Source organism: Helianthus annuus, chromosome 9 (assembly GCF_002127325.2).
Source record: "Helianthus annuus cultivar XRQ/B chromosome 9, HanXRQr2.0-SUNRISE, whole genome shotgun sequence".
In the NCBI taxonomy this organism is placed as follows: Eukaryota; Viridiplantae; Streptophyta; class Magnoliopsida; order Asterales; family Asteraceae; genus Helianthus; species Helianthus annuus.
In genome coordinates, this window is record NC_035441.2 from 187,725,661 (window position 1) to 187,740,253 (window position 14,593).

Consider the following 14,593-nt stretch of genomic DNA (forward strand, 5'->3'; position numbering starts at 1 on the left):
AGTGGAACTTAAATACCTGTGGCCACCACTAGAGCACTAGTGATGGTTTATAAATAAATACTAGATTTTATAAGACAAATATGACCTGATTTGCCCCTGAGGAAAAAGACAAAATTGCAGGATTTTATAAGACAAATATGATCTGATTTCATTTTTGGACCAAAATGACAATAAAACTGAAACCACAAGGACCCAGATACAAAAGATTTGAGTTTTGAACTAAAGTGGCAAAAGTGACCAAACCTAAGGGACCAAAATGGCAGTTTACTCTTTCTGTTAAAATGTTAAATAACACCAAAATAATTCCATTTAAAAATTCATAACATAATGATACTATCTTAAAATTACAAGAGTGCCACTAAATTGCACATCATAATAAGCTCATGGTGGCCATCAAATTATAAGGCAGATTATGTGAGCCAAAACCATTATTTCAGAAGTAATCCAAAATAAATTGAGATTCTATAAATGAATACAAATGATCAGTTTACTGCTTTAAATTTTATAAATTTATCGGAACACGAAGCCCGTCATAACTGAGTTGTACATCAAGACCTTCAGTTTCCATCAACTTCAACAGACCTTCATTCACTTTCTCATGATCCATCAAATGCATCATACCTGCATTAATCACAAATAATGAATTATCATCATATGATTAAACAGAAATATTGATGCACATTTTTACGCCTAACACAGAAATATTGTTATAAAAGAATAAACGAAGGAAAAATTACAAGTTTTATACCACTTATCAAGCCGTGTCCTTTTTAACGAATTTTGACAAGTTTTGCCCTTTACAAGGAATTTTGTTGCACATTTTGTCCTTTAGGCTTAACCCAGTTAGATTTTCTTGTTAAATCTTGTCACCCAAGGGTATTTTAGTCTTTTTACCCATTTGTTTAATATTATTTAAAAAAATAGAACAAAATATTTTAGGGTCGACTCTTGAAATAAATGGGTAAAAAGACTAAAATACCCTTGGGTGACAAGATTTAACAAGAAATGTAACTGTGTTAAGTCTAAAGGACAAAATGTGCAACAAAATTCCTTGTAAAGGGCAAAACTTGTCAAAATTCGTTAAAAAGGACACCGCCTGATAAGTGGTGTTAAGATAAAGGACAAAACTTGTAATTTTTCCATAAACGAAAGATCTGTATGAATTTTGCGTGGCAATTACAACCCATTTACGTATAAACAATTAACTATAAGCTCATTCTTGATTCTAGCAACCAACTATAAAAATTTGCAATGATGGTAACATGCTGTAAATTTTTGCCTGATAGCAGCTTATTACATGAAAACCGATAAAATGGCGTTTTTTTTTTTTTTCATTTTCTACATGTCAACGCACAATCAATAGATCTTTATATTTTATTTATCAGATACTTTGGCCTGTTACCCAACCCGCTCTTTTTTCCACCCTTGATTAGAAGTCTCCTTTCTATGATCAAACTGAACAAAATTTATAAGTGTTTTTTGTGTAAAAGATTCGATCTTTTGGCAGGTTGGAAAGACGAACAACTGGAAAAACAAAATTACCTGTGAAAAGGGTTCTTTTTGGCTTGATTTTTCTTACTTCTTCCAAAGCCTGGTATTAAAACCGACATTAACAACATATTGATGAAAACACTGCAAAAAGTTTTATGAAATTCAAAACCTTTGGGAGTCCAAAATGTGTTGAAGAGGATCGATCTGGCCTTAATGCATCCTGAAAACACATAAACATAATATATCATGATAAGATGCCAAAAAACAGAGAGGGGGGGGGGGGGGTATTTAATTTAATTACCATTATAAGGATTTCACAGTCTCTTAAAAGGGGATAAGTTTCATCAGGTATTTCACTAACATCACTGCAACAAGTAAAAGAAAATTTCAGATCAGATGTAAGATGCAGTGACAATTTAATAAATTTACAGAACGTGGAAGGCACGACCGAAGTTGCAATCTTCGATATGGTTTTTTATATACTTTCTAAACTTAACTTGATACTCATCTTACCTGATGTAACAAACGTTGCCAAAGCGGAAGCCAAGTGAACGGTAATTACGGCCATGCCACACTGGTAGTGGAGTAAACTGACGACACAAAACACAAATGACCGCATTATAATAAGGTACCATAAACCATATATATATATATCCCTAACACTAAAGTCTAAAACCCTTTCACGCATATTCTCTTATATTAGTACACACACCTGAAATAGAAATATTTAAATTTCCATATTTTTAGGAGAAACACACCAAATAGCAACATATTTTCACTTCAATTCTAATTTGGTCACGAGACCTATGTAGTTAATATCGCGATATATCACCGATATATATTGGTTATCGGTCCCCTGGTGAGATATCGGTGCAAAATATCGGTCAGAATATCGGTACTGATAATATCGGCGATATTGACCAATATATCACCGATTTTCCTAATATCAATACCTTTTTAGTTCTAGCATTCGTCTTTCAATTATTAGTGTTATTAAGACTTTTGTTAATTGTTAATGTTAAATGATAGTGTGATAAGTCTTAATCAGTTCCTACTTGCTACAATTGTTAGTGTTTTGCAAGTTGCAAAAGGTTAATTTGTTAATGGTAGGAGAGTATACTAAATTGTTGGTGTTGAATTGCTATATATATAAATTCAGCAGGATATTAAAATTACCGATATACCACCGCGATTACCGATATCTCAAATATCGGTCCTTGACCGATATCCGATATTTTACCGCATTAACTGTTAGGAAAAGAAAAAATAAGTTTAGAAAAATAATGGATTCTTGACATCGTCTCTATATTTAAATATTTCCTTTTTATTTCTCATTGTAATGCCTATAAATAAAGGCTTGTTTTCTAGGTTTTATGCCAAGGATTATCAATAAAATTAAGTTCTTTGATTATCATTCACAACATGGTATCAGAGCAGAGTTTCTGATCCTTGGTGTGTTTACCCATTCAATCCAAACTCAAACCATAAAAAATCCAACAAATCAAAGCCAAAACCTAGAAAACACCAATCATCATCTCACGGCAGAAGGAAACAAAGAGGGAGCCAAAATCACGTGAAGAGGAGCACAAAAGTCAAACATTGGGAACAGCCACTTGGATGTGAAGGCTTCAACTTGGATTTGAAGGAGCACAAAAGTCATCTAATAATCAACAACTCCAATCATTAGCATCACGTGGCGGCTGGTTTTTGTATCAAGGAGCCGACAAGAATCTGTGGTACAAGTCAGAAACCCTAATCGACCTATCTAGAAGTCATTATAGTGGTGGCGGCAGAATTTTTGGATTCAGCGAACCCTAGTCAGCGAACTCAGACAAGTCAGCGAAGATAGCGAATTTGTTTGCCTTCCGAGCGAATTTGTTAAAGTTCGGTAGCGAAGTTGAAAAAACGAGCGGATTTAAATCTTGAACGCGAGTTCAAGTTGCCCGACGTATTTGATAAATACGCCGGTAAGCGAACGTCATTCTCGGGCGTCGTTTTGTTGGCGGATTTAAGTCACTCAGTTTGTTGGCGGATTTAAGTGTCCAGCGTTTACACAGCTGCCATGTCAGGAGATGATAGCCCAAGCAACCGTACTAACAATGACGATCTCGCAATTCAACTTGCAAATCTTCTTCGAACCAACCTTAATACCCCATTTCAAACACCAAAACAGACCTTATCCGATAGCCTGAAGATCGGTATCAAGCTGAATAGTCAAAATTACGCTCTATGGGCTCGAATGATTCGAGTCGCTATAGGGGGGAAATCTAAAAGCCTGTTGAGCCATATTACAGGAAAACCTGCCCAACCAGATCCGTCAGATGAACAATACGAGCAGTGGGAACAGGACGACCTAGTTGTGTTCTCGTGGCTCATACAGAACATTGAACCAGGGTTAGCCGGTAACCTCACCGAGTTTCCCACTGCGAAGGCGTTGTGGGACGCATTGGTGGTTACATATAGCAGTGGGAAAGATAAACTTCAAACCTTCGATTTACACGTCAAAGCAAACGAACTCAAGCAAAACGGCTCCGCTGTTGAAGATTTCTGGATCAAGTTACAAGGCATTTGGGGAGAAATAGATCGAAGGGATCCGAATCCAATGACCTGCTCTGCTGACATAGCAACATATAACAATATCAGGTCTGAACAAAAATTATTTCAATTCCTGAATGCTCTTGATAGGAAATTTGACCCAGTCAAAAGAGAAATCCTTCGGTGGGACCCCCTTCCCTCGGTTGAGCAAGCCTACGCAGCTGTAAGGAAGGAGATGGCACATCAAGGAATCCTTGGTACCATCTCTGAAACTTCTCAGTCCGGCGTGGCAGCGGGGCTTGTCGCTGGCGAAATCACTGAAATTGATGGACAGGGGTTAATCACGAAGGGACAGCGGCGGTCAGACTTCACTGGAAGGTCATCATCCCGAGTCGACAAATCCAAACTGAAATGTAGTCACTGTGATATGAGGGGACACACCAAAGAGCAGTGCTTTAAAATCGTGGGTTTTCCTGACTGGTGGAGTGACAACCACAAAACTAAGAATCCGAATCAAGAGGGGAAAGTTGTCATTGCCATTGGTAACAACAGCGATGAGAAGGATGGCGGCAGTAATGTCTCTAAAGAAGTAATTAGTGCTCAAAATGAAGGCATATCTGAGGTTGAAGATCAGGATGGATGGACGTGGCACTGAGCATCCTAGAAGTCGAAGTATTATGGTCCAAGAAAAAAAGGAAGAAAAACCAAAAAAAACCAAAAAAAAAAAAAAAAAAACCCAAAAAACCAAAACCCAAAAAAAAAAAAAAAAAAAAAAAAACCAAAATCCCAAAACCAAAACCCAAAAAAAAAAAAAACCAAAACCCAAAAAGAACCAAAACCCCAAAACCAAAACCCAAAACCCAAAAACCAAAAACCCAAATCAAAACCAAATGCCAAAACCCAAATGGCCAAGTTGTTTTTCGACTTGAGGGGAACCCAAAACCAAAACCCAAAATTGGCTGCCATGTCGAAAGGCGGTAGCCTCAAAACCAATCCAAGTTGAATCATGGATATCCCATAATTCAACTTGAGGGGGAGTGTTAGGAAAAGAAAAAATAAGTTTAGAAAAATAATGGATTCTTGACATCGTCTCTATATTTAAATATTTCCTTTTTATTTCTCATTGTAATGCCTATAAATAAAGGCTTGTTTTCTAGGTTTTATGCCAAGGATTATCAATAAAATTAAGTTCTTTGATTATCATTCACAACATTAACTACTTAGCACCAGACATCAAACTTCATCACTAAAACCATTCAGCTGTAGTGTTATATATGTAGTTTTCGTATAGAAATTTTTGGGTATATACGTTTTCGACCCCCCTGTCGAAAACGTCAAGCTTCCCCACTGATCATAACATCTTATAATCAAATTATCATGTATCTGGGTAAGAACACATAGAAGAATCATTCAAGAAAATCAAGAAAGTGAATTCGAACCTTAAGATCATGTACAATGAATGGTTTTTCATGTATGATATCAAATTGCAGCTCTGAGACTGCAGCTCCAGGTGTGACAACACTCGTGTCTACTAAATAATAATGTGTTTTTTTCATCACCTGTAATTAATTTACAAAAACATCAACTTATTGTCACTACTTATGTAATATGTTCATTATTTGAAAATCAACGATTCGACGAGAGTTAACTTTGCACCTCAAAGTCACGCTCAGCTACATAGATAGGAATATGTGGTTGGACGTTGTTTGTCCAGTCACGAAGGTCATCCAAACCTAAAAGGCGTAACAACCAACTTCAGTTGGCAAAATTATTACTATGATGATGTAAAACTAATACGAAAAAGTTTAATGATGAAACCTCCAATTGCATCAGCATGAGAGTGAGTTATTACAACTGCATCTATTGTTCTTATCCTGAAAATTCAAGAGGTTAAAAAGTCTTTAGTATTCTTGTAGCAAAAATATGTAAGAGAAAACGGGTGACAGCGTTATTACCCATAAGTAGGGAACCAACGGAGAGCACTTTGGTAAAAGAACCTGTAAGATGAAAAAAAGAATAAATGAAACGGTTCAATCCTCTAAGATGGTCAAATTGACTTGTATCCTTTTGTTAAAGAAACGGGCCAAACGATTTAAAAGTCATCAATAGCATACTTAAGTTAAGGGTTGGACAGCCTCCTAATGTGCTTAACTAAAAAATAAGTGGATCATACTTTAGTAGTTCTTTTACATTATCCCAAAAAAAAGTCCGTTCTGTCCCTAATCCCGTAACCCAGACTGTGCATTTTGCCACATATAGCTGGTGACAATAGTTCATGTGAATAAGGGGTTGTTTGTTTAGCTCTTAATGAGGCTCTTAATGGTTCAGACCTTTTACTGGTTCAACACTTAATGGTTCAGATTGTTTGTTTCGTGAGCAGATGTCTGAATGGTTCAGACATTTGCCTCTGAATGGTTAAACATTATACTGAGTCAGAATGGTTAAGACCTATAGTCTGAATTGGTTGCCTCTAAATGGTTAAGCATTATACTGGCTCTTAATGGTTCAGATTGTTTGTTTCGTGAGCAGATGTCTGAATGGTTCAGACATTTGCCTCTGAATGGTTAAACATTATACTGAGTCAGAATGGTTAAGACCTATAGTCTGAATTGGTCAAGCATTGCCTCTAAACGGTTAAGCATTATACTGGCTCTTAATGGTTCAGACCTTTTACCGGTTCAGCACTTAATAGTTCAGACCTCTTACTGGTTCAGTACTTAACCATTCAGAAGTTACCAAACAGCCCCTAAGATGCTAAAGAGATTAATCTAAGAAATGCAATTGCACTATGCAAGCATGAAATATCTTCTCTTCTATATCATTTCATAAACGTATGGGCAGTCATTTGATGAAAACATATTTTACATACTTGCCAGCATCTATAAGTATGTTACATGTGCCAGAAGGTTTCGGAAAACGAATAAGGATGCTTGTATTAAGTCTCCTATTCTTATTTCCGGGTTCCACAGCTTTTGCACAAACCTGAAAAGCCATTGAGAAACTCATATTGGAAAAAAAAAAAAAAAAAAAAAAAAAAAACACACGCACACACACAATTTTTTTTAACATCCCACATGTTTTTATATACGAGTTAATATAGTTCAATACTTACCGGGCATTTCTTTAAGGGATCAGTAAGGCAGCTCACTCGTGGAATTCCTTCACTGGTTCCTGTCCCCATAAATATGATTTCTGGTTGCTCAACAGATACTTGATCTCCTTTTTGTACACCTTTTCAACAATTGTAATAGTTTTATTTTACACCACTAGTATTATAGAACTTAGCATACAATCACAAATGCAAAATGTATGCCCCGCAAAACAAAATTTATAGGAGGTGTTTGGACAGAAATATACAGCTTAAATAATCGATAAATTGTACATACGTAACGCTAGGGGTGTAAACGAGCCGGGCCGAGCCCGAGCTCGACCAGGCTCGAGCTCGGCTCGTTAGGTTTTTATGAAGGTCGAGCTCGAGCTCGGCTCGGTTCGAGCCTACTTTTTTGAGCTCGAGCTCGGCTCGCGAGTAAAATCCAAAGCTCGAGCTCGGCTCGAACTATTTTAAGAACAACCTTAAACGAGCTAAAAGTTCGGCTCGAGCTCACTTCAACATCGCTTAGACGAGCCAAAGCTCGGCTCTAGCTCTGCTCATCAATGTTATCATCTTTATTAATATATTATATATAAAAAAATATAAATTTTGTATGGGCTCGTTAAGGCTCGGCTCGTTCGAGCTTTTAACCGAGCCGATCACGAGTAGCTCTCGAGCCTCTAGGCTTGTTTACACCCCTACGTAACGCGATATATGAAGATACATATATGGTTACAAATGTTGCAACTTTTCAATTAAAACAATTGTTGGGGACTTGGAACAAAACCGGATTATTTTGAGAGTCGTGTGTAACACTTTCAGATTGAAACAATTTGATGGTTCACTCGAATTTTCCAATCAGATAAAACTTAGAACCGAAGTTCTTTAAAAACAGGTGTGGAGATCTATATGAAATCCGTGAACCAGCATCCAACCAACTTAAAGGTATTTCGAATTTAGGGTTGGGGCCGCTAACTACTCTTAAGCAGTTTTCATTTTGAAAGTCAAAATGCCTCTCAAAGTTGGAGCCAATTTTCCACCGAATTATTAATCAATAGCTAGAAAATTAAAATTATAATGAATTTTTAAAGAAGCAACTCTACCCCTTAGACCCTGTGCTCCGGGGCGCTGCCCATAGTTATTAAAGGCGCGAGGCGCACTCAGGGTGACTTGTTGGGCCCGGGGCTTTATTTGCGCCTAGGCGCGCCTGGGCGCTCACTTTAATAACTATGCAGAAGATTATGAACTAACCTGAAGATTAAAGGCGCGAGGCACTCAGGGCGATTTGTTGGACCCGGGGCCTTATTTGCGCCTAGGCGCTCGCTTTAATAGCTATGGTGTTGCCCCCTTGGAACCCCTAAGAACTAGGGGTGCAAACTATCCGAGCCCGAGCTCGTTTAACTTATGAAAGCTCAAGCTCGGCTCGATTCAAGCTTTGTTTCTAAAGCTCGAGCTCGGCTCGTTTAATATTTATTAATTAATTTATATTAATTATGATTATTATTTTTTATATAATTTAGTTATTTTTCATACATTTATAAATTGTAATTATTATTACTATTATTTAAAAAATATATAAATAGTGGTCTTGTTTAGGCTTGAGCGCCGGCTAGAGCTCATTCAGGCTTGCTCGTTTCGAGCTTTTTGTCGAGGTGAGCTCAAGTAGCTCACGAGTAGCTAGGTTCATTTACACCACTACTAAGCAAGGTTTTAAAAACCGGTCTGTACCGGCCAGTTGAACCGGTTAAATCAGATATCGGAAGCTTGACCGGCACGAATCATATTGGTAAACTGAGAGAATGGTAAATGTACCGCCGATAAATTGGGTTATACCGGTTTAAACAGGTATACCGGTACCGGGCCAAAGGTTCAAATTTAGACTTTTAATTTCTTGTGAGCCATAAAAAGTGACAATTTACCTTCTTAGGAAAACTTAGCGCCCAAAAAGATACCGATAGTGAAATTTTGGATTATTTTTTTTTATTATGGATTAACTTTTGGAATATTTTTATCATGGAGTGATGTAGTTTTGGATTTTTTTTATTTATTTATTTATTTTTTACTTGAACTTGTATTTTATGGATTTACAGGGTTAATTAGTCAACCCGGTTGAACCGCCCGGTACAACCGGTTCAACCATTTTTTAGTCTAACCCGGTACGACTTAAAAACTGGTTTTTAAAAAATTGCTACTAAGAAGTAAGAACCTACAATACTAACAAACTCCATCAAGTATGCGCTTCGGGCTATCCTAACTTGTTTAATGTATATTACTAAACACCTTAGCCAGCAAGTCAATCCCATTGCACTAAATTAATCAACAACAACGGTGAAAATACCTAATTATACACAGATACCGTCAAAATCACGGATCATATGCGGTACATAGGAAACAAAATTAAACAAGTACTGAAATAAAACTCACATGAAATCGAATGCCGGTGAGAAACTGAAAGAATGGGGCTGAATTGGGAGCTTGCATACCTGGAAACTGAAATCGAAAATGGGTTCTTGTTTGGGAAAGATAGGTTTAGGTGTCGGGTCAGGCGGGATAAACGGGTCAGGCAAGAAGGATACGGGCGGAGTGCTCCATGGGTTAGGATCATCTGGAACCCTAACACTCACTCGCAGTGAGTGAGTGTGCGAATAAGGAAGATGAGAGACGACAGTTGAACCCTTGCTCAAGAAAACTAACCCTCTGCTTCTAATTTTGGATCACCAAAATCTCAGCACCTTTTTACAAATTTTTGATACTTGTATTTTCGTTTCTACCCTTCAACTTCCATCACAACTTCAAATCCACCCACAATGTGGGCACCTTTTTACATGTCTACGACCCGCTAGCCAGGGATAAGCTCGGTACCAACTGGTATCGAAAATCCAAAAAAAATCGATACCGGTACTGATACTAAAAATACCTAATATGACGGTTCGGTATCGGTACGCACTGTTATTTGAAGGAAAAAACCGGTAAATACTAGTACCGAAAACGCAAAATATCGGTGCCGAAAATCGAGTCGGTTTGGAAAATTCGGTACTGGTTCCAAACCGGTACCCGATACCATTTTCTCATCCCTGCCGCTAGGTCAAAGGCCATTTGATACTTATATTGGATACAACAAGTAATATGTGGGTTGTTGATAGAAGACCGATTCAAGATGATGAATCTCCCAAGTGACCCATTGAGTGGAATAAACTCTAAAATATAGATAAAGAACAAGATTGCAATAAATTGCTTCAATTTTCTGCTTGTTTTCATTTAAATTAATACTCGTTTTTTTACGTCTCGCGTTGCGGCGAAACCGAGCAAATGATAATGTAAAACAAACGTGATTTGAAAATAAAGCATATTGTTTAGAAAGCCAAACCATTAAATCGGTTTAGTTTATCATCATACCATTTTATGATACCAAATAAATATTTTATTTTGAGTACAACTTTGTTTTTAACAAAACTTATAACAGAATGTCGAGGGAAAAAAATCAAGCACAACTACGTACTTAAGTTTTTAGAAAAAAGTTATAAACGCAAATTATTAAAGAAGTATCAAATTAATTGATAAATTAATATATGTTTAAAAAAAAGAAAAAAGAATTATTAAAAAACGATAAAGGAAATATATGGTTTTAACAAAGGAAAAAAAATTAAAATTATGTTATCAAAAGTAAATATAATAATAAAATATTATGATATATTAAATAAAAAATAATAAAAAGCTATATATATTATTATAAAAATAAAGTTAATATTCATGTTCCTTCATTAACTAACAATATGTCTACATATGTTCTTAAATACGCAATATGTAAACTAACGACGAAATGGTACTATTACGTGGGTATGAAAATGTAATAATGGAAACTATTTTTATGGCTAAATGGTAAACATGAATGTTGAATGGTATGCGTATCGCATGTGCACCTATGAGTTGTTTAAGAAAAATTCTACGTCATTGTTCAACGCGAAACTTGAAGTATTGATATCTTGAGGAAGGACATCATTTTACACACCTGGATGTTTGCTAAAGGATTGTTAAACAGTATGGTGTCTACGTAAAGAGTGTTGTCTGATGTATTTGAGTCAAATCAAATGACCAAGCACAACAAGAACAGGTGTGAGCATTGAATGCTCAAACCACGTATATGCACCTCCGTATTTGCCAAAAAAAAAAAGTGCACACTTAAGTGTTCAATAACATTTTCAAGTTTCAATGTTTTCAAACCAATCCCCCCCCCCCCCCCAAAAAAAAAAAAAAAAAAAAAAAAGAATCCAATGTTTATATGCTACTACTATTCTAGCACTATCAAGCGTTCAAATGGAGCCAACATTGGCTCACACATAGGTGAAAGAAGAAAAAAAATGCATTTGATAAAAGGGATGGTTGCCTATAAGACTTTTGCATATATGATGGCTACGGTGGCTACTTGGCTTTGATGGCCAACAAGTTTGGATGGCTCAGAGATAAAGTTTTACCTAAGGGATACACTTTTACTTTTCAAAGTCTATTCATCCAAGTGTATTCATTTGGTGAGGGTGGGGGAGGTTAATAAGCATTCTCAATACAACTTAGGGTCAAAATAAACATATCTAGAAGTGCACCTAAAGAGTTCTTAAGGATATTGATTAGTGATAAACGTATAATTATATGTCCCTAACTTTAAGCATCTAGTGATCATTTTTTTTGAACGGCAAGGAACGGCGTGCCAACCACCGTGACACCGGGCGTTGTAGCCAAGGTCGACTACCAACCGCCGCCAGCCCCTTGGCTCTCCTAGATGCGCGGAAACCCGACCTCCCCTCCTTTGACCGATTTTTAACCCACAAGTATGCCATTGATTTCACCTCGTCCAAAACCTTCGTTGTGCTTGGTATTACTTGGCCGAATACGACCTCATTTCTCATTCTCCAAATACACCAACATGATACCAATACAACGGCGTATAATGTTTTTTTCTTTTTCCTCGAACCCGGGCTAAACCCATGCAGAATTAATAAATCTTTGACGTCAAACGCTATAATCGGAGGTATCTTACACCAACTCGCGAGGCTCTGCCATATGATCCGAGCGAAGTGACACGAAACGAATAGATGTTCACTAGTCTCTTCATATTCGCCACATAACGTACACACCTGATTTTGGACCGGTATATTCCGGATTGATAATGCACACTTGGTCGGTAAACGTTCCATCTCCGCTCTCCATGCCACGATTGCCACTTCTTCGGGACCTAATTATTCCAATGAAATACTCTGCTGGGCGGCACTCTTATCCACTTATTGCTATCTGGCAGTATAATTGACTTCTAAACACCTTCAAACTACCACTTACCCACTTATTGCTACAAAAGCAATTATACTAGTTTATCACTAACAATACAAGTAATTCACACTTAAAACCAAATATTTTGCTATCACATTATCCACTTACTTGGTTACTGGACTAGCATACTACAAGTTTACAGTAAGACACATATTCAAGATATATGTGTGCGGTCAAAATGGAACTCGTATAAGTTAACAAACAAAATTCTATACAAGAAGATCGGCTAAGATAGCTCACATATTCAAAACCATTGTCTCGCTACATAAGGAAAGTCTCTGTGTGACCGATTCGACGTGAAAGGAGAGGTCTTTTTGGAAAGAGAGGGAGAGAGTAAATGCGATGTAATAAACCGGTATGGAATATGGTCTTGGGATATTATTAATCAATAGCTAGAAAATTAAAATTCTAATGAATTTTTAAGGAAGCAACTCTACCCCTTAGACCCTGTGCTCCGGGGCGCTGCCCATAGTTATTAAAGGCGCGAGGCGCACTTAGGGCGACTTGTTGGGCCTGGGGCTTTATTTGCGCCTAGGCGCGCCTGGGCGCTCACTTTAATAACTATGCAGAAGATTATGAACTAACCTGACGATTAAGGGCGTGAGGCGCACTCAGGGCGATTTGTTGGGCCCGGGGCCTTATTTGCGCCTAGGCGCTCGCTTTAATAACTATGGCGCTACCCCCTTGGAACCCCTAAGAACTAGAGGTGCAAACTATCCGAACCCGAGCTCGTTTAACTTATCTCAAGCTCGGCTCGATTCAAGCTTTGTTTCTAAAGCTCGAGCTCGGCTCGTTTAATATTTATTAATTAATTTATATTAATTATGATTATTATTTTTTATATAATTTAGTTATTTTTCATACATTTATAAATAGTAGTTATTATTACTATTATTTAAAAAATATATAAATAGTGGTCTCGTTTAGGCTTGAGAGCCGGCTAGAGCTCATTCAGGCTTGCTCGTTTCGAGCTTTTTGTCGAGATGAGCTCAAACCACGTATATGTGTACCTCCGTATATGCCCTGAAAAAAAAAGTGCACACTTAAGTATTCAATAATAAGCATTCTCAAACACCTTAGGGTCAAAATAAACATATCTAGAAATGCACCTAAAGAGTTCTTAAGGATATTGATTAGCGATAAACGTATAATTTCATGTCCCTAACTTTAAGCATCTAGTGATCTTAATATGATTAATCAAGTTGCAATAACCATTCTCAATGCATACATCCAGACACAACCACTATAAAAAAAGTTGTGCATATTTGTATGAACTATTTTCAAGTCTTTAATTAAAAAACTTAATCATACTAAGAAGCCATCAACTTAAAAATACCCCAATTATGGATAATTAAGTTAAACAACTTGCATGGAATTAAATTAACTTGAAATTTACTACATACCCATCACACAAACCACATAGTTGGATAAGGCTTTTCCATATGGCCAGGCTTCAAGTCACATGGTTGTCCAAAAAAGGAGTAATTTAGTAATAGACTTAGAGAGTGTGTTACTTGTCATTCAAAAAAATCATCAAACACAATCTGTGAAAGCTAAATGGATATTTTAGTTTAACCCCAAAAGGCAAACCACTTTAAAGATATATACACCTTGAGTTGAATGAGGATGGTTAGTAGTTGATCCGTCCAAGTTGTCTCTAGCACGGCCTATTGCCTTGATTGTGTATGGACCGCTTTTATATATTCCAATCCCAGACGTCTAACTTTAGTTTTGTAGGTTCCTAGTATTTTTGCACAACATTTAATGATGCCTTAAAGAGCTTAAAATCTATTACTCTGGACACTTTAGAAACTTTATGACTTGGCTAAGTTTCCAAAGTCGTGCCACATACGCGTAACTATCTAAGAGCATCCACAATAATGTGTTTTTGAACATTGTTTTTACCCATTTTTCCACATGATCCATTTTTTGTTATTGTGGCTCCTCTAGTTGTGGTCTAGCTTTTTGAGAATGTTCTTATACAAAACCAACAAAAGGGTGGGCTCCCTTGTCCTTGTAATTTTCAATACATAGATAGAGAGACAACAGAGAAGTTAAAAAAATGGGTAATGATATGGTAATGTTTTTAAATTTCTTTATTTGAGTGAGTTTTTTTATGTTCTTAGACGTAGCAACCGACTTAACACGTTTCTATAG

At 36.8% G+C, this 14,593-nt stretch overlaps 1 protein-coding gene across 2 annotated transcripts; it reads right to left on the bottom strand.

Annotated features, from left to right (window-relative positions):
* Positions 1–289: 289 nt before the first annotated feature.
* LOC110880231 (putative hydrolase C777.06c) lies at positions 290–9,840 on the bottom strand. 2 transcript variants are annotated; one of them, XM_022128816.2, is made up of 12 exons: positions 9,542–9,840; positions 7,139–7,257; positions 6,896–7,008; positions 5,982–6,023; positions 5,845–5,900; positions 5,683–5,759; positions 5,466–5,585; positions 2,005–2,081; positions 1,793–1,856; positions 1,661–1,711; positions 1,543–1,591; positions 290–621 (listed from the first exon to the last, which is right to left on the bottom strand). In XM_022128816.2, the coding sequence occupies exons 1-12, from the start codon at positions 9,720–9,722 to the stop codon at positions 503–505; spliced, it is 1,068 nt and encodes a 355-aa protein (XP_021984508.1). In that variant the 5' UTR covers positions 9,723–9,840; the 3' UTR covers positions 290–502. The 2 variants fall into 2 exon arrangements, with proteins under 2 accessions (XP_021984508.1, XP_035833939.1); XM_035978046.1 differs by having other exon boundaries at positions 9,601–9,831.
* Positions 9,841–14,593: the final 4,753 nt, after the last annotated feature.